The sequence below is a fragment of the Triticum aestivum genome, chromosome 3D (genome assembly GCF_018294505.1).
Source record: "Triticum aestivum cultivar Chinese Spring chromosome 3D, IWGSC CS RefSeq v2.1, whole genome shotgun sequence".
In the NCBI taxonomy this organism is placed as follows: Eukaryota; Viridiplantae; Streptophyta; class Magnoliopsida; order Poales; family Poaceae; genus Triticum; species Triticum aestivum.
The window spans coordinates 76,038,623-76,061,624 of NC_057802.1; the positions used below are offsets into that span (position 1 = coordinate 76,038,623).

General features: G+C 42.2%; 1 protein-coding gene across 1 annotated transcript; it reads left to right on the forward strand.

Annotated features, from left to right (window-relative positions):
- Positions 1 to 8,180: 8,180 nt before the first annotated feature.
- Positions 8,181 to 13,601, forward strand: LOC123077529 (protein LOW PSII ACCUMULATION 1, chloroplastic). The gene is made up of 9 exons (XM_044499808.1): positions 8,181 to 8,540; positions 9,269 to 9,372; positions 9,684 to 9,819; positions 9,955 to 10,186; positions 11,192 to 11,349; positions 11,438 to 11,623; positions 12,031 to 12,131; positions 12,939 to 13,035; positions 13,160 to 13,601. Exons 1-9 carry the CDS (start codon positions 8,262 to 8,264, stop codon positions 13,232 to 13,234), a joined length of 1,368 nt encoding a protein of 455 aa, XP_044355743.1. The 5' UTR covers positions 8,181 to 8,261; the 3' UTR covers positions 13,235 to 13,601.
- Positions 13,602 to 23,002: the final 9,401 nt, after the last annotated feature.

A 23,002-nucleotide genomic window follows, 5' to 3' on the forward strand; every position in this document is an offset into this window, starting at 1 on the left:
CTAGAGCATGGAAGAGAGTTTGGTGGGTTTTGGGCTGGTTATTAGGGGTTTTTTTTCTGCACACACAAATGGACTTTGCGGATGCCCGGTTAACCGTTGGAGTACCAAACGACCTCCAAATGAAACGAAACTTGACTGGTGGTCTCCGGGTGGAATATTAAGGCCACTTGACAAGCCTCGGTCCATTCCGAGAAAGTTTTGACACCCGCACACGAAAGAAAACAAGAGGGGTGCACCGGAGGAGATAGGAGCGCCGGATTGCAAAACGGACAACGGGGAAAATGCTCGGATGCATGAGACGAACACGTATGCAAATGCAATGCACATGATGACATGATATGAAATGCATGATATGACAAAATGCAAAACGAAAGACAAAACCCGACCATGGGGGGAATATCATAACACATAGCCGGAAATGGCAAGAGTCGGAGTTACAAATATGGCAAGTTACATGCGGGGTGTTACATGGTGGCCCCTCCCGGTGGACCCCCGGAACCCTCCGGTGGTCCCGGTACATTATCGGTGACGTCCGAAACTCTTCCGGTGGCCAAAACCTCACTTCCTATATATTATTCTTTACCTCCGGACCATTCCGGAACTCCTCGTGACGTCCGGGATCTCATCCGGGACTCCGAACAACATTCGGTAACCACGTATATCTATTCCCTATAACCCTAGGGTCATTGAACCTTAAGTGTGTAGACCCTACGGGTTCGGGAACCATGCAGACATGACCGAGACGTTCTCCGGCCAATAACCAACAGCGGGATCTGGATACCCATGTTGGTTCCCACATGTTCCACGACGATCTCATCGGATGAACCACGATGTCGGGGATTCAATCAATCCCGTATACAATTCCCTTTGTCAATCGGTATGTTACTTGCCCGAGATTCGATCGTCGGTATCCCAACACCTCGTTCAATCTCGTTACCGGCAAGTCACTTTACTCGTTCCATAATGCATGATCCCGTGACTAACTACTTAGTCACATTGAGCTCATTATGATGATGCATTACCGAGTGGGCCCAGAGGTACCTCTCCGTCATACGGAGTGACAAATCTCAGTCTCGATTCGTGCCAACCCAACAGACACTTTCGGAGATACCTGTAGTGTACCTTTATAGCCACCCAGTTACATTGTGACGTTTGGTACACCCAAAGCATTCCTACGGTATCCGGGAGTTGCACAATCTCATGGTCTAAGGAGATGATACTTGACATTAGAAAAGCTCTTAGCAAACGAACTACACGATCTTGTGCTATGCTTAGGATTGGGTCTTGTCCATCACATCATTCTCCTAATGATGTGATCCCGTTATCAATGACATCCAATGTCCATGGTCAGGAAACCATAACCATCTATTGATCAACGAGCTAGTCAACTAGAGGCTCACTAGGGACATGTTATGGTCTATGTATTCACACATGTATTACGATTTCCAGTTAATACAATTACAATATGAACAATAGACAATAATCATGAGCAAGGAAATATAATAATAACCATTTTATTATTGCCTCTAGGGCATATTTCCAACAACCATTGCCCGTCACGTCGGCGGTGAGCCGTGGCCGTGGCAGCCGCCTTCGCCGGGTGGATGCCAACGGCGGGTCGTTGCCGCCCTCGAGGTACGTCAGAACGCCCTCGAGGGTGCGGCCGAGACACCCCACCACAGGTGGCATCCCTCGCTGTTCTTCAGGCCGGCCACCACCGGCGCGCCGTTGGTGGACGCCATCCTCTGCTGCTGCCGGCGCTGGAAGTACGCCGTCCATGCCGCTTGGCTGTCGGCGGCGTACTGGGGGAGGGCGAGCTGGTCGTCGGTGAGGGAGGCGCGCACGACCTCTACCTCCTCGGCGAAGTAGGAGGGTTTCGCCACGGCGTCGGGCAACGGGGGAATGGGCACTCCCCCGTTGCTGAGCCTCCACCCCGTCGGCCCGGCGCGCATGTCCGGCGGCGCCGGGATGTTCGCCTGGAACAGGAGCCAAGACTCATGTTCGTGGAGCGAGCGGCGGCCGAAGCCGTTGGCCACCGCCTCATCTCCGGGAAAACGCTTGGCCATCGGGAGAGGGAGGGCTCGACGGCGGCGCACGGGAGAGGGAAAGGGAGGGCTCGGCGGCGGCTCTCGGGAGAGGTAGAGCTCGGCGGCTAGGGCTGGTGTGGCCAGAGGCGAGGGAGGCCACCGGCTTATATAGCCGCGCCGCGCCCGTGTGTACGCGTACGAGGGAGGGCAGGCGTCGGCGCACCGCCCCGTGACGCGCCGCCCGTCAGGATCGGCGGCAGCCTTGCCATTGATTTCCCGCGGGAAACCGAGGCGTTGGGGGAAGACGACGCGCGGTGTCGCTGACGCGGCGGGCCCGCGGCTCTTTCGCGCCAAAACCGTTCGCCCGGCGCCCCCGAGCGCCCCCAGCGCGCCGGGTTCGGCCTGGGTCCGCCGGCGCTGATTTCGGCCCAGGCCGGCGAAAATCGGGCTCCTGGGAATGCGACTGGGCCAATTTTTCGGCGCCGGCGCGAAAAAATCACCTGGGAGGCCTTTCTAGGGGCGCGGCTGGAGATGCTCTAACCACCCCAACCACAGGTTGGTTCGCCTTTTCTTGGCGATGTTTTGAAACCCTCCTGGTTAAAGTACGGTATGTACAGGCCAACCGGCCGGAATATGCTTTGCGTACAACTGTTAGCTACAAATCTTTGTAGACAGATTTCATGTATCGGCCTGCACTTTTATGTACCTGTTTTCTTTTTATTCTTCTCCAAGTTTCTGGTTAGTGTCATGACACGTAAATTTTCCCATATAAAAAAATACAAGAAGTATCTTTTTCGTGGGTGAAAATAATTTTTTTATCAATATGCAATTATTTTTGTATTTTAAAACTTTCTTATATTTTCATTATTGTGTACTTTGAAGAGGCATCTTCATTCCGGACCTCAAGCACACACAATTACCGTTTATCTTCATTGTATTTCCAAAATACTAAATTATTAAGAAATTTGACAATGTTGTATTTTGTACAACAAGTATAAAAAATTATTGCGCAATAATATTAAATTCTACAAATGTATCAAAAACATGTCAATTGTGTTTGTGGGAATGTAAGGATAATTTTAGAAAATAAATTTTAGTACACGTTGAACTTTCTAAAATTAAACATTGTCCATTTTTTACTGCATGATGAACATTCTTCATAAACACGGTATTAAAGTAAAACTTACCATAAACATGTTGAACAATTTTCAAATATAGTAACACTTTCTTGTAAGTTTATGGTAGTTGTAATTTTTTCTTACATTTCTATTTTAAAATGGTGAAAATTTTGAAAATAAAAATAAAGAACTTTAAAAAATATCTATGCGGGCCAATAGAAGAGCCATATATAAAAAATTCGCTCGAAGAGGTACATAGCTACCAAAGCGGATTTTTGGAGCATGATGGACATTGAGTACATTTTTGACGGCAAAAAACTGGCACTTAAAAGTTCCAAAAAAAGTTGATTTTTTTTACACAAAAACGCATGCATGTGCTCTAAGTGACTTTCAAAATTCGTTTGAAATTATGTTATATTATACCCTGCAAAAGAAGACAAAAAAGGGCAAAAAAAAGTCAAGCTGGTTTTTGCATGTATTTGTGTTTTTGTGTCTCTTACATAAAAACACAGATTTTGATGAAAATTCACAGGGAAGTATTACACTTCTATGTGTGCATGTACAAAAAGTTCACAATATTTTTAGCTGTACTAATCCGTTTATTTGAACTTGGAAAAATGGCACATGTGCCCGTGCTCCAAAGTTTCTTTTTGCATAGCAACACCATATATATAGTTCGACCTCCTTAGTATCTACTGAGCAGAATATGGCCGCGTGGACAACTTGCTCGTGAAAATGCAATCCGCGGCCATGAGGTCTCAGGTTTGATCCTACAAGAAAACTGATTTGTGGGGTTTTCCTATAAGATTAAATAAAATATGACGGGGTTTTCTAAAAAAAAAATCCTCACACGACTGGCACACAGGATCTTCCCGGCAGGACAAGTTCGAGCACCAGTTTCATGTATTTTACAACTTTAGACATTAAACTGACCGCACATGACAAGTTGAGACACCTCGACCGGTATTGGACCGGTATTTAACTCTCTTTGAAATAAAGTCAAGTGTAAGAGCATGGAAGGAATTTTTTAATCTCTAATATTAAAGGAGGATCGAACGTCGTGATGGTTCGACCTCCATCGCCCCCTCCTATCGCTAGCTCCTCCCACCCACGTCCTCCCACGGATTTTTTTTTCAATACTACAGTCCCTCCAAAAACCAAAGGCAAGTAAACAAAAGAACCAAGCGGTTCATCAATAAAAGAAACCTGAGCCGACCTCCACCGCTCCCTCGTTTCCGTTCAAAAAGAAAAAACCTCTCCCCACGAATCACCCACCCACGAACTCACGTCCCACACATCCCCCATCTCCCCCGCAGCCCTCGGCCCCGATCCCATCTCTCCCCTCTCTCCTTTCTCAGAAAAATCGCCGGCCCAGATCTCGATTCGCCGCTGCCGCTCCCCTCCTCGTCAGCCTCGTGGTCGCGGTGGCCGAAGTCCTGGCTGTGGACGTCGCCGCTCCCCTCCTCGTCAGCCTTGTGGTCGCGGTGGCCTTAGCCGCCGGCCCTGCACTCTCCTCTTCAGGATGTCCCTCGTGCCACCCTCGTGTTGTTGTCGTCGCGCCGCCTCTATACACCGGCAACCAACTGTTCAGTTCCATGGGCCCTGATTGTTTCTTGAATTTCAGATTGTTGGGCATGAGAGCCATCATCGGCTGGTTGATCCACCTCGCTAGCTCGTGTCCGTCGAGGTCGTTGACTCTTCCATTCCTGAATTGTTAAGCTTCGCTGCAGCAGACTCGCCTTGGAGTTTCAGTTTCGATCACATGCATGACCCTGTAGGTAAATTGCTTTTTTCCCGTGGATGGTCTTCAACCTGCAGATGGGCTTCTATTGTACGATGATACTGCTGCCAACAGCGATCATTGTCCCGCGACTGGTGAACAAGTTGAAGTCCACAGTGATGTATAGCATCATGAGCGTAATTATATGACTACTTTTTGTTACTGTTCCTACATACATGTTTTATTATATCACAGTTCTGCTCTTTGGGTGTGCACTTAATTTATGGGAGGAGCCCCAAACTTGTATTAAAGAACTTACCAATCTTGAACCTTCAGAATTCAGACTGGTGGAGTACCTGTCATTTTTAGGCAATTGGTAGTGACGTATTTGACTCGTCAGACATATGTCATAAACTTAAAACATATTGTTGGCTGGATATGAGACGATGTAGTGTTGGTTGGATACGTGACGATGTAGTTCCATCACCATTGGTGAAGTGGATAAGCTTAGAACATACTATTACTTTTAGGCAATCTGTCGCGAATCAGCAATAATGACTTAGTCCGGAGGTGGAGCGGATAGTTGACACCATGCAGTTCAACGATCCCTCATATGTGAGCAAGCCGCCTTTGGAGCTGCTCGAAGCAAGACAGGAAGCATGTCATGCTCAAGCTCAAGTCGTCTCGATGGCTCGTCGACCTGAAATGGATGATGCGCTCAAGTGATGCGTTGTGCGCTCAAGTGGTCGAAGCAGAAGGAAGAAAGGTCGTCCATAGTGTAGTCTTGCTGACTGTGGTCTTATATACTCAGCTGAGCAAAGCAGATGAAGCAAAGGAAGAAATGGATGAGTGACAAGTTATCAACTATGTAGTCTTAGAGTCAAGTGACAAGTGTGTACGAGTATTTCACAGGCATGCTTTTCAGTAGTGCGAGTGAGATTTTTATTTTGACCATTAATTAGTGTGAATTATGATGATCACCATTGATCAATTAATGTAAGGGGTTTGTTTTACGTAAAAGCATTGGATCTGATGTATACAAGTATCTGCCACTAGATCTCTTTCTATGTTTTCATCTGTTGTATGTTCCTGATGCGACAGATAAATTCTACACTGTTGAGGTCTACACTTTTCTAATCAGGGCACACATACCTGTTCTTCTCCTGAAAAATAGCTGCAATTTGGAATAGTTCAAGCACAGAAGTAGTCTCCCAACTCTCAAATTGTTGCTTGTTATATTAATCTGCAGACTACCAAATTGGAAGATTTTCAATCATGATATGATTCTGAGAATGGATGCATGATTGCAGATGGCTACCAAACCGTAAAATTTCAACATTCAAAGGATGTATTTTGTACTGGCAGTTTTGATGCATGATTGCAGCTCCATGTAGGTTTCGGTTTGTCCAAGAACTGTCTATGTATACCGATAATGATTACTCCATCCGTCCCAAAATAAGTTTATTTGGTTTAGTACAGTTTATACTATAAAACTGTACTACATGTACTAAATCAAAGATACTTATTTTGGGACCGGGGGAGTACTTTGTTTTCAAATGGCGCCTGCTGTACGCATGACAACTGTGCGTGTATAAATTAGTATCATGTTGCCTGCACGTTGAACTTATAATTCTTTTTCTGAATAATGTGTCATATTTGATTCCTGTCAAAATGAGCATTGCTATTTGCTTTCTAGACATCTTGTATGTGGCTTGTGGTGATGACAATTTTTATTTTTCTCAGGATTTGATTATGATCGTGAAGGGTACATTACGATTTACGAGCATTTAATCTTCTCTGATAATCAAAGTGCCGCATAGTCTTATGTGCATTCATCAGAGCTATTCCACAATTTTGTCCCCCCTTATGCCTTTTTACACTTTTATATGTGTAGCTTTTATTTTTTTTAAGACGTTCATTCTTTTTTTCTAAGTCTTCATGTGTGCAGAATTACTTCTGCGGTGAGCCGGAGTGTGACGTCTTCTCACGGGCTACTGTCATCAATCAAGGTGGTCATCGGTCGATATCAAGCTTGACGAGTACTTCCCGAAGGCTGATTTCTGCTCCCGCCGCGTCGCTGATCGAGGCCCCATCTACGTGGGAAGCTGCTATTTTTTTGATAGATTGGCAGTGAGATGCTTGGATAGGAGAAAAGAAATCGGAAGAGCATGAGAGATAGATGTTGAGAACCTAAATAATGCACACACATTTACATATTTCATGCGATGGTAGTATGTCGTCGTAATTTTTGTGTTGGTTGTCCTACTGAATGTTCCTGTGAGTCCTAACTCATCACATCTCTCTCAATTTTCAGTCATGCTTGGAGCTTTTATCTGTAACTCTACAATATCAGAAAGCATGTCTAAAGCTCAAGGTAATGTTGAAACTTGGAGGCGATCAAACCATATGCTTTTTGGGCTGTAAGAGTTTAAACTAACTATTGCTTTTTGGGCTGTACGAGTTTGAACTAACTATCGCTAACATCCTGACTTTGAATTTTCAGTTTGTATTTTTTTTTGCAAAAGTTTGTATTTGTCCATGGTCAAGATAAGGGGCACATCGAGCTTGGTTTGTTAAGCTTCTTTATATTCTCAAGGAGGTCAGGAGTTCCTCTTGAGAAGGAAGAGGACAGCCTTTAACTCAACCTACGCCTTCAGAGAGAACTACTTGAACTCAAGATGCTCCTCCCAGTCATTTGATCGATGCAAAAATAACCTTTTATGAGAGTGACTTAAAAGTCAGATGTTTTACATTAAGCATACATCTCTTGTAGGTCTATTTAACTTTGGGTTTGGGAGTATTATATGTTGTTTGAGAGGGTCTATTTTTTTTGAGAAAATAAGATTTTGTTCTTTGTTTCTATACTTATCGAAGTTCATGTTTCTTTTCAGTTAGTTGTGAGAGGTACTTCATAAGTTTCCATTCAAAAAGGAGATCAAATGATATTTTAAATCGATGACATAATAAATGAAAATACAAGATTTTGAATAGGGCTTGCCCACACGGCACTGTGGAAAAAGGTGAAGGGAAAGGAAGGATGAGGAGAATTAAATGATGAAGGGGGAGTTTTTGAAGACATAGGACGATTGCCTAGGAAGAAATAAGAGGGAGAGAATCAATTTGTCCAGGAATTGAAACCAGTCCTATCATATCCGACATACATCTTTTAATTCGAAAAATTATTTGATCATAATGCTTTTTTGACCCATGGCAACGTACGGGCATTCAGCTAGTTTAAGTAAGAAAGATAGCAGTGGTGTGGTTGATGAACAAACTCTTCCTTCCCGCATAAAAAGAATTCCACGTGCACACGCTACTGCCGGAGAACAAAACTGAGAACAACCGTCGTCAGGATAACGTGGAAGACGACCACCTCACAATTCCTCCGTACTGGCAATGGCGGCCGCGCCTGCAGCCGCGGCACTCCGACCCCACCTTTCCCTTCTCTCGGCTGGCGGCGGAATCCCCAACCCCACGCTCCAAACTCTATCCTTCGTTGCCCCCCTCCTCCTCCGCCGCCGCTGCCGCCGCTGCCGCCGCCGCAGCAGCGTCGTTCTCTCCAACGCCTCCTCGTCGCCCCCGTCCCCCCCTCCTTCGCCGGAGAAGGAGGTCGAGGCGGCTCCGACGGCGGAGTCGTGCGTCAACCTCGGCCTCGAGTTCTTCTCCAAGGGCAGAGTAAGCGAAGACGACTCCAAGGCGCATTTTTTCCAACGTTCATGTCACACGGGATCCTTATTGTGTAAACGAAGGAAGTCTATCAGTATCAGCTAGTAATTGTACGGCAATTCGTTAGCTCTTCAAGATGATACATATGTGTCAGTTTGGAATCTGGATGCAGGAGCCACTCTAGTGAAGATGTGAAAGTATTTAGCAGCTTTTGTTTTTGAACGAGATGTAGCAGCTTTTAGCCAGAGCTTAATCAGGCCATTTCAGGATTGTGTTTCACTCTATGTTATCCATTGCATTGTGATTGGGGTGATCTTAAGTGAGTTAATGCCAGATTTGGGTGTATAAATTGGGTTTCTCTTGGTTATCTCAACTGAAAAATGTTTGGAAACTACCTTCATCAGGAGAATAATTGTAAAGCTACTAATCATTGTAGTATTGAGCTGTCACCTTAAACGGCTACCAGCGGTGCCTTGTAGCTTGGTGTTGAGCAGGCATAAGATAAAAAAATCATCCTCTGCTAACAATGGAGGTTCATACTGTGATTGAATTAATGCCTAGATCACTTTATGATCCCATAAATACATTTCTGAAGTTGAGTTCCTTCTAGGGTTGATTGTATAAGCAAACTCTTACATGGATTTAATTGGAGAGAACCATTTCGAATCGTCGTAATGCAGCAGTATCTTCAAGCATTCTCCGTATTCTCTTTTCATTTTTTTGTGTACATGTCACAGGTGAGGGATGCACTTGAACAATTTGACAATGCCCTAGAGCTGAATCCAAATCCTACCGAAGCCCAAGCAGCGTTCTATAACAAGGCATGCTGCCATGCGTACAGGTGAGGGCACCTATGATACTATGCTTGGAGTTTCCGTATGCACATGTTGTACTCATTTAGGCTTGTTACCAGCACTTTTGTGTCTGTCAGTACTACTTTTTCAGCTCCACTTCACTTGAATGTATCAAGGCAGCAAATTGCTCGAACTCACTATTAGACATAGAAGACAAGACGTTAGCATATTTTGGATAGGATGAATGTTCCACTGTTTAGATTCTCTGATGGCATTGTTAAGTTCTTTGGTGAATTTGTACATTTTTTATTTCCTTATTTATTTTATGTTCCTTTTGTGATGCATCTGTTTGGACCAGGGAAGAAAGCAAAAAAGCTGCAGAGTGCTTGAGAATAGCTTTGCGAGATTACAATCTCAAATTTGGTACAGTACTTAATGATCCAGACATGGCGCCATTCAGGGCATCGCCAGAATTTAAGGAACTTCAAGAAGAGGTAAGGCTTTGTGCTTAATCCACTGCTCTGCTATATGCTGGATAAGAAATTTATCTTCTAATCATAGTTGACATCTTGATCCCACCAGTTCGATGTCAGAGATTTGATCCTTTACATCTTCTAATTTCGTTTCAGGCATTGCGTGGTGGAGAAGATATTGGTTCTGGGTTCCGAAGAGATCTAAAGCTCATTAGTGAAGTACAGGCACCATTTCGTGGTGTCCGGAGGTTCTTTTATGTGGCGTTCATTGCAGCAGCTGGAATTTCAACATTCTTCACCATTCCCAGACTTATATTTGCACTTCAAGGTGGTGATGGTGCTCCAGATTTTCTGGAAACGGCTGGCAATGCTGCCATTAATATTGGAGGTAAACTGACACATCCTCAAAGAATGGTGTTGCAAGGAGTTAGGCAGTGTTCACCTGACAAATTTGTCCCCTCATTACATGTCAACAGTTCATCTTGTTGCATACTAGTAGCATTAGAAGAAAAACCATCAGCAATGACTTTGTTTGTTGTTCTGGTTGGATTTTAGGGTGTTGTCAACCTAGTCAGTCGAGGCATCAAACCTACATGAAAATTTCCAAAACAAAAAGTATAGAAATACTTCAATTTACAGTAACTTCTTTTCTTTCAATTTAAAGTCCAGACTCATTATGAGTAACGAAAATATATCGACAAGTAACGAATAAAAACCATGGCAAGCGTTACTATTCATGGCAGACTTATTTATTCCCTTTCTTCTAATTCACTTCAAGTTGTTGAAATTTAAATATATGCCACAACACTTTTTTACTTCTTGCAAAGAAAAGTTAATAGACTACATCACAAAAACAAAAGGGGGGAAGTAAGAAGTTTCTGTGTTGGTGTGGTGTCCAAACTGAAACCAGGTTGCACGCTCCACCGCCAAAAAAATATAGTAATTGACTTTTCATTTGATTCGCCAATGTATTAAAGCATTTGCCAATTGCCAGTGCTATGTTCATTCCTGATGGTTGGTGCCTGCCACACGCATACACCAATGCGTTCTTTTAGGATATCTTGGTGACCATCTTGTATATTTACTCTTAGATGCTTCAACATAAAAATGCTCTACATAATTCTGTATTTGTTTACTGGTAAATGTATTAGCATTCATCAATGCTTACTAGCTACCGCTGGAATACGAAAATGCAAAGAACTACTGCTATTTCATTTCAGTCCTCGTTCCCTGAGTTGTGCATCTTGTAGAAGTTCATACTAATGAGATTCCTTGGCTCAATTATTGTTTTTATGTTTGCTATATTACAAGTCAGTCATTTGTTAAATAATTCTTATTTATGTTGCTTGTTAAACTTAAAAAATAATCAATCTCTGGAATCAGCACTCTGCAGGTATTGTCGTGCTCGTGGCTTTGTTTTTCTGGGAAAACAAGAAAGAAGAAGAGCAGATTACAAATATCTCTCGTAATGAAACCCTTTCAAGGTTACCTGTGCGTCTGTCAACCAATCGCATAACTGAACTTGTGCAACTCCGGGACATTTCTAGGCCAGTTAGTATAATTCTTTTAGCATCTTTCATACTCGCTACATTTCTTTTAAATTTTCATTAAGTGACCAGTGGATTAAGTAGTATTGTAGGTTATATTGGCAGGTTCAAAGGCATCTGTTACTCAAGCAATGCAAAGAGCTGAGAGGTACCGAACTGATCTGCTCAAACGAGGCGTTCTTCTAATTCCTGTGATCTTTGGTGCTTCACTAAAAGTCCAAGGCAAACCAAAAGGCTTCGGTACTACAAGATCTGCTGCATCAGCTCCTTCAATTGGGGTTAGACCATTATTACATATCTACTAATCCAAAAACTGTCACATGCTTCTTATTTTGTATTTTCATACGGAAAACTTGGTATCTTTTATTAAGTTTCATGCACCAACCAGTAGAATCAAGAATACAAACAGATGGTGAAGGTCGGGCAATCCACATACTTCAACAACCCCTCTCACATGTGGCTCAAAAAGGCCTAAAAGTGGACAAAAAGAGAGCAAGCATTTTTTTTGTTTTAACTGCGAAAGCCGAGACTTGAACCCAAAACCTCTTGGCTTCTGAAACCATATTAAGTTTCATGCACCAAAGGGTAGAACGAAAAGTCTGAACTGTTGAGAAGGTTGGGCAATCCACATATACTCAAGCACCTTTATCTTTTTGATAGTACAATGCAACTTTTTTTTGGGCAGGGTGACTTTGAAAAACGTACTGAATCTATTGCGGCAAAATCACGACTCAGAGCTGAGGTTCGATTTAAAGCTGATATTGTCTCTCCAGAACAATGGGAAAGGTGAATTTTCTTTCCTTTCTCCTGTACTGCATAGTCTGTATTATGTTTAAGCAACTGTAGAATAATTTTGCATGTTCTTACCATTTCAACATAAGACAACAACGTAAATTACATACACTAGTCGTGAACCCATGCATTCACAAGGTTGGGCCTGTATCATGAGACATTTTATGTATATATATGTGTGTGTGTGTGGTATATGAGGAGCAAGAGTACATACTCCCAGGAGTACATAACCATTTTCCTATATTTATATAAATATAAATTATATTTGCATACTTCAAGTTAAATATAATAAAAAAACATGATTAAAATTAGTGGTGGAGTCAGGATTCTACTTTGAAGGGGGGCGAGAAAATGCATGATTTCCTGTTCAATCTTAGCATTATAAATGCACCTTCCATTTTTGGTATATAAAAACGAAGATTGTTTAAAAGGAAATAACTTAATTAATAAATCCGAGCACATACTATGGTAATAATAAAACAAAGTTACAAAATCATGAGATCCCTGGTAAAATATATGTGCCTCCACTGCAATGCATGGGCCATTATCTAGTTACTGGTAACATTTGTAGTTGTGTATGAACATCTGACGAGTTAGAGCTTGTCTTTGTTGTAATATACATTCGCTCTCCAGATTTGCAGATTTACCAGCTCAACGCCTTTTTGTGTCCTATACTACTCCTTTTCTAATGGTATTAGCATGGCTGTAGTTGTAGCAACACAAAAACTCACTTCCTAAAATTTTGGTGCCATCAATTTGTTATCTTTGAGGTTTACTTGACATCTACTTGCCCGTGGACAGTTGGATACGTGACCAGCAAGAATCTGAAGGTGTCACTCCTGGTGAAGATGTCTACATAATTCTCCGTCTTGATGGTCGTGTGAGAAGATCTGGAAGAGTAATTCTTTTCTTTGGGTTTATTTGGTTGGAGTTAATCCTATTGATACTAGAATGAATGAACTAAAATCTAACTAAAGTTGAGATTAACGGTAAAAGTTACAATTGATTGTTTTTTTTTGCAGGGCATGCCAAACTGGAACGACATTTTGAAGGAATTGCCACGTCTTGAAGATTTGCTCAGCAAACTTGAACGATGAAAAAGACGTGTATACGGGTGTAGTTTTCTTCTTCATGCCCTTTATCTTTGTGAAGACCGGAACACTATTTCGTTGCACAGGGATTGAACATCCTGTTTCGTAAGATTTCAATGTAGCTTCTTTTCAGTTCTCCTTGCTATGCGAAAACCAAGGTGGATGCCTTATTTCTCTATAAGAAGTGAGGTCCTTGTGTGCCAGATAAGAACATGTACACAAGATTGTAATTACAGCAGAGGATATATTAACAAACCAAGAATTGGCTCTGTTTTTTTTGTTGTTGTAAAAGACGAAAGGTCCCAAGCAAAAATACAAAGGTGAACATGGTTATCCAAAAGTTCTGAATTTTGAGGGTATCAAATTTGATCAACCATTCTCCTCATGTGTGAAGTTTCATGAAGGAATGACACTGAAGAAATTCGACCTTACTATTCAGTCAAACATTCGAGTATAGCTTTGATTTTTTCATTTTTTGCCTAGCAATACTTTGATGTCATTTACACGAGTATACAAGTCGACTATGTATGTTACAAGGAAAAACATTTTTTTCCTTAGTTTAATTTTCAGGATTTACTATTCATAAAGGGTTCCCGTGGAACCATGTTCAGCAAATCCATGTCTAGGTTCCAAGGGCCCAAACATTGCATCTCTCTTCCTAATATGTGTCGATTAAGGCCGACTCTCTGAGCTTTGAGATACTTGGCGGTAGGATCATGCTAAGGATGGCTTGGATCACAAAGAAGAGGGGTATTTTTGTCATTTCACTAGCAAAATCCAACCACCAGGTCTATATCAGGCTGCCTCGCATTCACATGTGTTCCCCTCTTCTCGCGTGACTTTGCAACTGCGTCTCCCCTCTCCCTCGTCCTTCTCTTATTTGCCGAAATCACTAGTTAAGGATGCGCCACTTGTCGCAAACTATGAGTTTTTGAGTGATTTTTCCCAATATGGGAGGGATAGGTGAGTTTGTTCTTCATTTGTTCTGTTTTGAAAAGTTTTTTTCCAAAACGAAAGATCTTTTGAACTGTGCGTCAAAGTTACTAACCGTTTTCACCGTTGCACGTATCAAGATCTCCGAACTAGATCTCATGTTGATAATTTTTGATGGAATTTTTTTGAACAAATATGTGCTCTCAGTTAGTACTAACATGCACTCCCAACAACAATAAACTATGCTCATGCGCTGGTGAAGCACAGTTGTGCTCCTGGTAGGAAGCGCACCCATGCTCCCAAGTATACTAGATTTGTGCTTTCACCAGACGAAGCACAATTGTCTTCCCTGCGCTCTGCTCACAAGTGCACTAGTTTGTGCTCCCGCAAACATGAAGCACAATTGTGCTCCTGCATGAAGCATGCATGTGCTCCAGTGCTCCTGACAGATGAAAAAAAAACGTGAAACCAAAAAAGAAAAAAATTGCGAAGGTGAAGCACACATGTGCATCAATGCTGATGAAAATGAAAGTAATCATGAAACCAAAAAAAGAAAGAAAATCATGAAACACCAAAACAACCTGGGGAAAATAAAAATTAGGAAAAATATCGGATAAAGCGGAAAACCCGGGGGGAAAGCGCTTGCTCCTTTCAGTCTTACTCGCTCGGTCACTTCTTTGCTGTCTGGCTCGCTAGCTAAGCTCGCCACATGGCACGTGCTGACTAGCTACCACTGGGTTGTGCCCTATGCGGAGGACACCCATCATGATCCTCCTCCCCTGGCCGTTCCTCCCTCCGAGGCCGCCATTGATGCCATCTTCGGACCAGAAAGCTTCGGGTGATGGCGATGACAAAGACAACGATAGGCGTGACCACGCCTCTGTCGGACAGTGTCGTCGTCTTCATCCTCAATCTCTTCACAAGAAGCAGCGGAAGGTGGGTGGCGTGACTCTCTCTCTCTCTCCCTCTCTCACACGAGCATGCGTACACACATACAACTTGGTCACGATAATGGTCACAAATTCGCCGACTTGCCTTCTTCTCGCGCCATCCAGTAGAGTACACACCAACTAGGTCAGCATCACCACCTCATCTCCTTCGCCTCGATCCCTCAATTCGGCAGCAAGGGCACAAAGCAGCAACACGTGGGTGGCCTCCTCCATCCTTCCCGTCCTGCTCGATCTGGTGCTTGCAAGGTATTTTCTATGTTACAAAACCTCGTCAAGAGGGCAGGGTGCACCTAAGATTTCATAAAGAAGAATAAAATTGACCTAAGGAAAACTAGGCAACAAACCATACAACTGCTTAATTGATTAAGGGACAATCAAGCGAAAACCCCAACCACAAGCACAAAAAGAAAATAAGAAAAAGGAAACAACAAAGTCGCAGCCGGCCAACTCAAACTCCACTGCCTACTCGCCCACACCAGAAAGAAGTGAACGTGATCTTTGGAGACGCATTCAAAAAGGAAATACGATGTCCGAAGGCATCATCATCGACCCCCATCGACCGATAAAGCTTTCGCCCAGACACCACCCACAACTCCCCGCCGAAACCTTGGAAATGGTGGTCACGCCAACAACCACTATGAAAACCCAAGAAACGACCAACCACAACCTAGTGGAGAGGAGGAACATCTTTGCGACAACTCCCAAAGGAAGAGGCTACATCGCACCATAGTCGCCGGTAACTAATCCCCATCGGAAGCAAGGCTTTCGCCCAGAGCCCTTCGCATCTCCACCTCACCGGGCACAGGGGAAGGGGCCCAACCATTGCCAAAGGAGACCACCGGCATTGGAAGACCATGGTCGCCAGATCTAAGGGTTCGCTGGTCGAGCCGCAAAAGCACCAAAGAGACAAGTTCATGAACATCCAGCCACCACCACACCCTACACGCCACCACCACCACTGCGCACAAATACCAAAACCACCGCCGCACCAACAACATAGTTGCTGCCACCACACCGCCGGGCCACAACCCTCGCGGACCCATATGGGCCACGTGTGGAGCCCCAAAAGAAGCACGTCAGTGCCCTAGCCCGCCGCGCCCGAATCCGGACGGAACACCATTGGCTAGAGCCCCTAGAAGATCATTTCTCTCCTTTTCCTCGCCGGCGAAGGTTTTGAAAGTACACACAATCTCTTGGTGGTTTTGGTAATTCATGTCAACATACATTTCCTTCGACTAATGATTTCCTTGAGTACATCCAGGAATAGTCTCTTTAGGTAAAACTTGGGAACTAAAGATGAAACCCCACAAAATGCTAAGGACAAGTGTTGGCCAAGCCTCTAGACTTCATTTTATATTTAAGTGATCCAAGACCACATTGAGTCTATAATGAGGTTCATATGATGAGTTCATTGCTCAAGTGCTTAAAGTCTAAACTCCAAAAGTCTCATACAAGTTTCCACATTCCCACTATATCACAAACCAAATATTCAACTTGGACTCACTGAAACATTTTACACTGGAGTCACCGAGTCACATCGATATAGCCGTTGTCCTTGAAGGAAATATGCCCTAGAGGCAATAATAAAGTTGTTATTTTATATTTCCTTATATCATGATAAATGTTTATTATTCATGCTAGAATTGTATTAACCGGAAACCTGATACATGTGTGGATATTGATGACCCACAAGTATAGGGGATCTATCGTAGTCCTTTCGATAAGTAAGAGTGTCGAACCCAACGAGGAGCAGAAGGAAATGACAATCGGTTTTCAGTAAGGTATTCTCTGCAAGCACTGAAATTATCGGTAACAGATAGTTTTATGATAAGGTAATTCATAACGGGTAACAAGTAAAAAAAGTAAACAAGGTGCAGCAAGGTGGCCCAATCCTTTTTGTAGCAAAGGACAAGCCTGGACAAACTCTTATATAAAGGAAAGCGCTCCCGAGGACACATGAGAATTATCGTCAAGCTAGTTTTCATCATGCTCATATGATTCGCGTTCGTTACTTTGATAATTTGATATGTGGGTGGACCGGTGCTTGGGTACTGCCCTTCCTTGGACAAGCATCCCACTTATGATTAGCCCCTCTCGCAAGCATCCGCAACTACGAAAGAAGAATTAAGGTAAACCTAACCATAGCATGAAACATGTGGATCCAAATCAGCCCCTTACGAAGCAACGCATAAACTAGGGTTTAAGCTTCTGTCACTCTAGCAACCCATCATCTACTTATTACTTCCCAATGCCTTCCCCTAGGCCCAAACAATGGTGAAGTGTCATGTAGTCGACGTTCACATAACACCACTAGAGGAAAGACAACATACATCTCATCAAAATATCGAACGAATACCAAATTCACATGACTACTTATAACAAGACTTCTCCCATGTCCTCAGGAACAAACGTAACTACTCACAAATCATATTCATGTTCATAATCAGAGGGGTATTAATATGCATAAAAGACCTGAACATATGATCTTCCACCGAATAAACCAACTAGCATCAACTACAAGGAGTAATCAACACTACTAGCAACCGACAGGTATCAATCTGAGGTTTTGAGACAAAGATCGGATACAAGAGATGAACTAGGGTTTGAGAGGAGATGGTGCTGGTGAAGATGTTGATGGAGATTGACCCCCTCCCGATGAGAGGATCGATGGTGACGGTTTCCTCCTCCCGGAGGGATGTTTCCCCGGCAGAACAGCTTCGCTGGAGCCCTAGATTGATTGCGCCAAGGTTCCGCCTCGAGACGGTGGCGCTTCGTCCCGAAAGCTTCCTGCTTATTTTTTCCAGGGCAAAAGACACCTTATACCATAAGATGGGCATCGGGGGGCTTCCAGGTGGCCCACGAGGCAGGGGGCGCGCCCAGGGGGTAGGGCGCGCCCTCCACCCTCGTGGACAGTGGGTGGCCCCCTCTGGTGCTTTCTTCGCTCAATATTTTTAATATATTCCAAAACTGACTTTCGTGGAGTTTCATGACTTTTGGAGTTGTGCAGAATAGGTCTATAATATTTGCTCCCTTTCCAGCCCAGAATTCCAGCTTCCGGCATTCTCCCTCTTCATGTAAACCTTGTAAAATAAGAGAGAAAAGGCATAAGTATTGTGACATAATGTGTAATAACAGCCCATAATGCAATGAATATCGATATAAAAGCATGATGCAAAATGGACATATCAACTCCCCCAAGCTTAGACCTCGCTTGTCCTCAAGCGGAAGCCGATATCGAAAAATATGTCCACATGTTTAGAGATAGAGGTGTCGATAAATTAAAATACAGACATGAGGGCATCATGATCATTCTTAAAACAGCATATACATATATATTGTCATACGATTTCTTATGCTAAAGTAACAATCTATTCACAATGTAAAGTATGAATCAGAAACTTCATTGAAAACTAACAAACTATAACCTCAGTCATTGAAGCAATTGCAATTTATCATAACATCAGAAAGAGTCAATATAAGAGCTTTTCAGCAAGTCCACATACTCAACTATCATTTAGTCTTTCACAATTGCTAACACTTACGCAATACTTATGGGTATGAAGTTTTAATCAGACACAGAGAAAGATAGGGGCTTATAGTTTTGCCTCCCAACCTTTTACCTCAAGGGTAACGTCAACAATAATGCTTTATGAAAACCCACATCCAATTGGATATATATATATATATATATATATATATATATATATATATATATATATATATATATATATATATATATAGACACACACACACAGGATCTTTCCAACACATAGTGCTTGCCAAAGGATAAAGTGTAAAAAGGAAAGGTGAAGATCACCATGACTCTTGTATAAGGTATAAGACAAAAATAAAAGATAGGCCCTTCGCAGAGGGAAGCAGAGGTTGTCATGTGCTTTTATGGTTGGATGCACAAAATCTTAATGCAAAAGAACGTCACTTTATATTGCCACCTGTGATAGGGACCTTTATTATGCAGTCCGTCGCTTTTATTTCTTCCATATCACAAGCTCGTATAAAGCTTATTTTCTCCACACTAATAGATCATACATATTTACAAAGCAATTTTTATTGCTTGCAACTATGACAACTTACTTGAAGGATCTTACTCAATCCATAGGTAGATATGGTGGACTCTCATGGCAAAATTGGGTTTAAGGATATTTGGAAGCACAAGTAGTATCTCTACTTGGTGCAAAGAATTTGGCTAGCATGAGGGAGAAAGGCAAGCTCAACATGTTGGATGATCCATGACAATATAATTTATTTCGGATATAATAAAACATAAACCATTACGTTGTCTTCCTTGTCCAACATCAACTTTTTAGCATGTCATATTTTAATGAGTGCTCACAATCATAAAAGATGTCCAAGATAATATATTTATATGTGAAAACCTCTTTTTCTTTATTACTTCCTATTAATTGCAACGATGACCAAAACTAAGTTTGTCAACTCTCAACAACTTTTATTCATCATACTCTTTATATGTGAAGTCATTACTCTCCATAAGATCAATATGATCCCTTTATTTCTTTTTATTCTTTCTTTTTTCTATTTTTTTCCTCAAGATCATAGCAAGATAACCAAGCCCTCGACTCAAGACTAATCTTTATTATATAGCTCACGGACTCGATTACATAGATAAGGATCAACACAAAAACTCAAAGCTAGATTATACTAAACTTTATTCTACTAGATCAAGATATAACCAAAAGGATCGAACTAAGAAAAACGGTAAAGCTAGGAGTGTGATGGTGATACGATACCAGGGCACCTCCCCCAAGCTTGGCAGTTGCCAAGGGGAGTGCCCATACCCATGTGATTATGTCTCTTTCTTCGGAAGTGGTGATGTGATATTCTTGGCGATGATGCCCCTTAGGATATGATTCTCTTCCTCGAGCTTATTGACTTGCTGCTTGAGATCCATTATTTCCTTACGGAGCTTACCCGTGATGGCTAATGCTCCTATCACCCATGGATGTTGCATAGCTGCGGGAGAACAAGTAACACTCTTTTTCAAATTTTCATAAGAAAGAAACCTAGCATTGGGAGGGATGACCGAGTTTGGAATTGCTGAGCTCTGAAGTTCCTCCATCGTGAATCTGGCTTGGAGACGAGAGGTAACTTCTTGATCCTCCTCCATGGCATATATCCTTTTCAAGTCGGCCTCCATCTCTTCCTTCGTTGATGGCCCAAAGTGGTAAGCATCGCTATTTGCTCCTGGCCCCAGTGTCGGATGAGACGCCCGACTCTCCCTGTTGAGAAGACATCTTGCTCTAAATCTGCTGCAGAAACAGCTCGAAACAAAAACAGAGGATATTTGCATGGTACGGTGGTCAAAACCTTCGGGAGATTATATAATAAATTTTTACCGACCAAAAGAAGTATCGTGCAAGAAAACAGAGTCCAAAGGGCACACGAGGTGCCCACGAGGCAGGGGGCGCGCCCAGGGGGGTAGGGCGCGCCCTCCACCCTCGTGGATGCCTCGTGTCCTTCCCGAACTACTTCTTATTTTCCTATTTTCTTAAATATTCCAAAACGGAGAAAAATTGCTATTAGAACTGTTTTGGAGTCGGTTTACTTACCGTACCACATACCTATTCCTTTTCGGAGTCTGAAACGTTCTGGAAAGTGTCCCTTATGTACTCCTCCGGGACTACGGTGTCAATAACATTAGTTTCAACATTTATGGGATTACCTGAGATATAATGTTTGATTCTTTGACCGTTCACCACCTTTGGATTTGTGCCTTCGAAGTTGTTGATTTTTATGGCACCGGAACGATAAACCTCCTCGATAACGTAAGGACCTTCCCATTTAGAGAGAAGTTTTCCTGCAAAAAATCTTAAACGAGAGTTGTATAACAAAACATAATCACCTACATTAAACTCACGCTTTTGTATCCTTTTGTCATGCCATCTTTTAACTTTTTCTTTAAACAGTTTGGCATTCTCATAGGCCTGGGTTCTCCACTCATCAAGTGAGCTAATGTCAAATAGTCTCTTCTCACCATCAAGTTTGAAATCATAATTGAGCTCTTTAATGGCCCAATATGCCTTATGTTCTAGTTCGAGAGGTAAATGACATGCTTTTCCATAAACCATTTTAAACGGAGACATACCCATAGGATTTTTATATGCAGTTCTATAGGCCCATAATGCATCATCAAGTTTCTTGGACCAATTCTTTCTAGATCTATTAATCGTCTTTTGCAAAATTAATTTAATATCTCTATTACTCAGTTCTACTTGACCACTAGATTGTGGGTGGTATGGAGATGCAATTCTATGATTAACATCATACTTAGCAAGCATTTTACGAAAAGCACCATGAATAAAATGTGAACCGCCATTAGTCATTAAGTATCTAGGGACTCCAAACCTCGGAAAATAACTTCTTTAAGGATCTTAATAGAGGTGTTATGATCAACACTACTAGCTGGAACAACTTCTACGCACTTAGTAACGTAATCAACAACAACTAAAATATGTGTATACCCATTAGAGGAAGGAAAAGGTCCCATATAATCAAAGCCCCAAACATCAAATGGTTCAATAACAAGTGAATAGTTCATAGGCATTTCTTGACGTCTACTAATATTACCGATTCTTTGACATTCATCACAAGACAAGACAAACTCACAGGCATCTTTGAAAAGAGTAGGCCAATAAAAACCGGATTGCAATACCTTATGTGCAGTTCTATCTCCAGCGTGGTGTCCTCCATAAGCCTCGGAGTGACACTTGCGTAGGATCTGTTCCTGTTCATGCTCAGGCACACAACGTCTAATAACACCATATACTCCTTCTTTATAAAGGTGTGGGTCATCCCAGAAGTAATGTCTTAAATCATAGAAAAACTTTTTCTTTTGCTGGTATGTGAAACTAGGTGGTATATATTTAGCAACAATGTAATTATCATAATCAGCATACCATGGAGCAGTACGAGAAGCATTTATGACAGCTAATTGTTCATCAGGAAAACTATCATCAATAGGTAGTGGGTCATCAAGAACATTCTCTAACCTAGACAAGTTGTCTGCAACGGGGTTCTCAGCTCCCTTTCTATCAATAATATGCAAATCAAATTCTTGTAGCAAGAGAACCCATCTAATAAGTCTAGGTTTAGCATCTTTCTTTTCCATAAGATATTTAATAGCAGCATGATCAGTGTGAACAGTTACTTTGGAATCAAAAATATAAGGTCTGAACTTATCACAAGCAAATACAACTGCCAAAAATTCCTTTTCAGTAGTGACATAATTTCTCTGGGCACTGTCTAGAGTTTTACTAGCATATTGGATAACATTTAATTTCTTATCAACTCTTTGTCCTAGAACAGCACCTACAGCATAATCACTAGCATCACACATAATTTCAAAGGGTAAATTCCAATCAGGTGGCTGAACAATAGGTGCAGAAATCAAGGCTTTCTTAAGTATTTCAAATGCTTCTACACATTCATCATCAAAGACAAAAGGAACATCTTTTGGTAAGAGATTAGTCAGAGGCCTAGAAATTTTAGAGAAGTCTTTAATGAACCTCCTATAAAAACCGGCATGACCAAGGAAACTTCTTATACCTTTAATGTCCTTAGGACACGACATCTTTTCAATAGCATCAACTTTAGCTTTATCAACTTCAATACCTCTTTCAGAAATTTTATGCACCAAGACAATAGCTTCATTAACCATAAAGTGGCACTTCTCCCAATTCAAGACAATATTAGTTTCTTTGCATCTCTGCAAAACTCGATCAAGGTTGCTTAAGCAATCATCAAAAGAAGTTCCATACACGGAGAAATCATCCATGAAAACCTCAACAATATTTTCACAAAAGTCAGAGAATATAGCAGTCATACATCTTTGAAAGGTAGCAGGTGCATTACATAA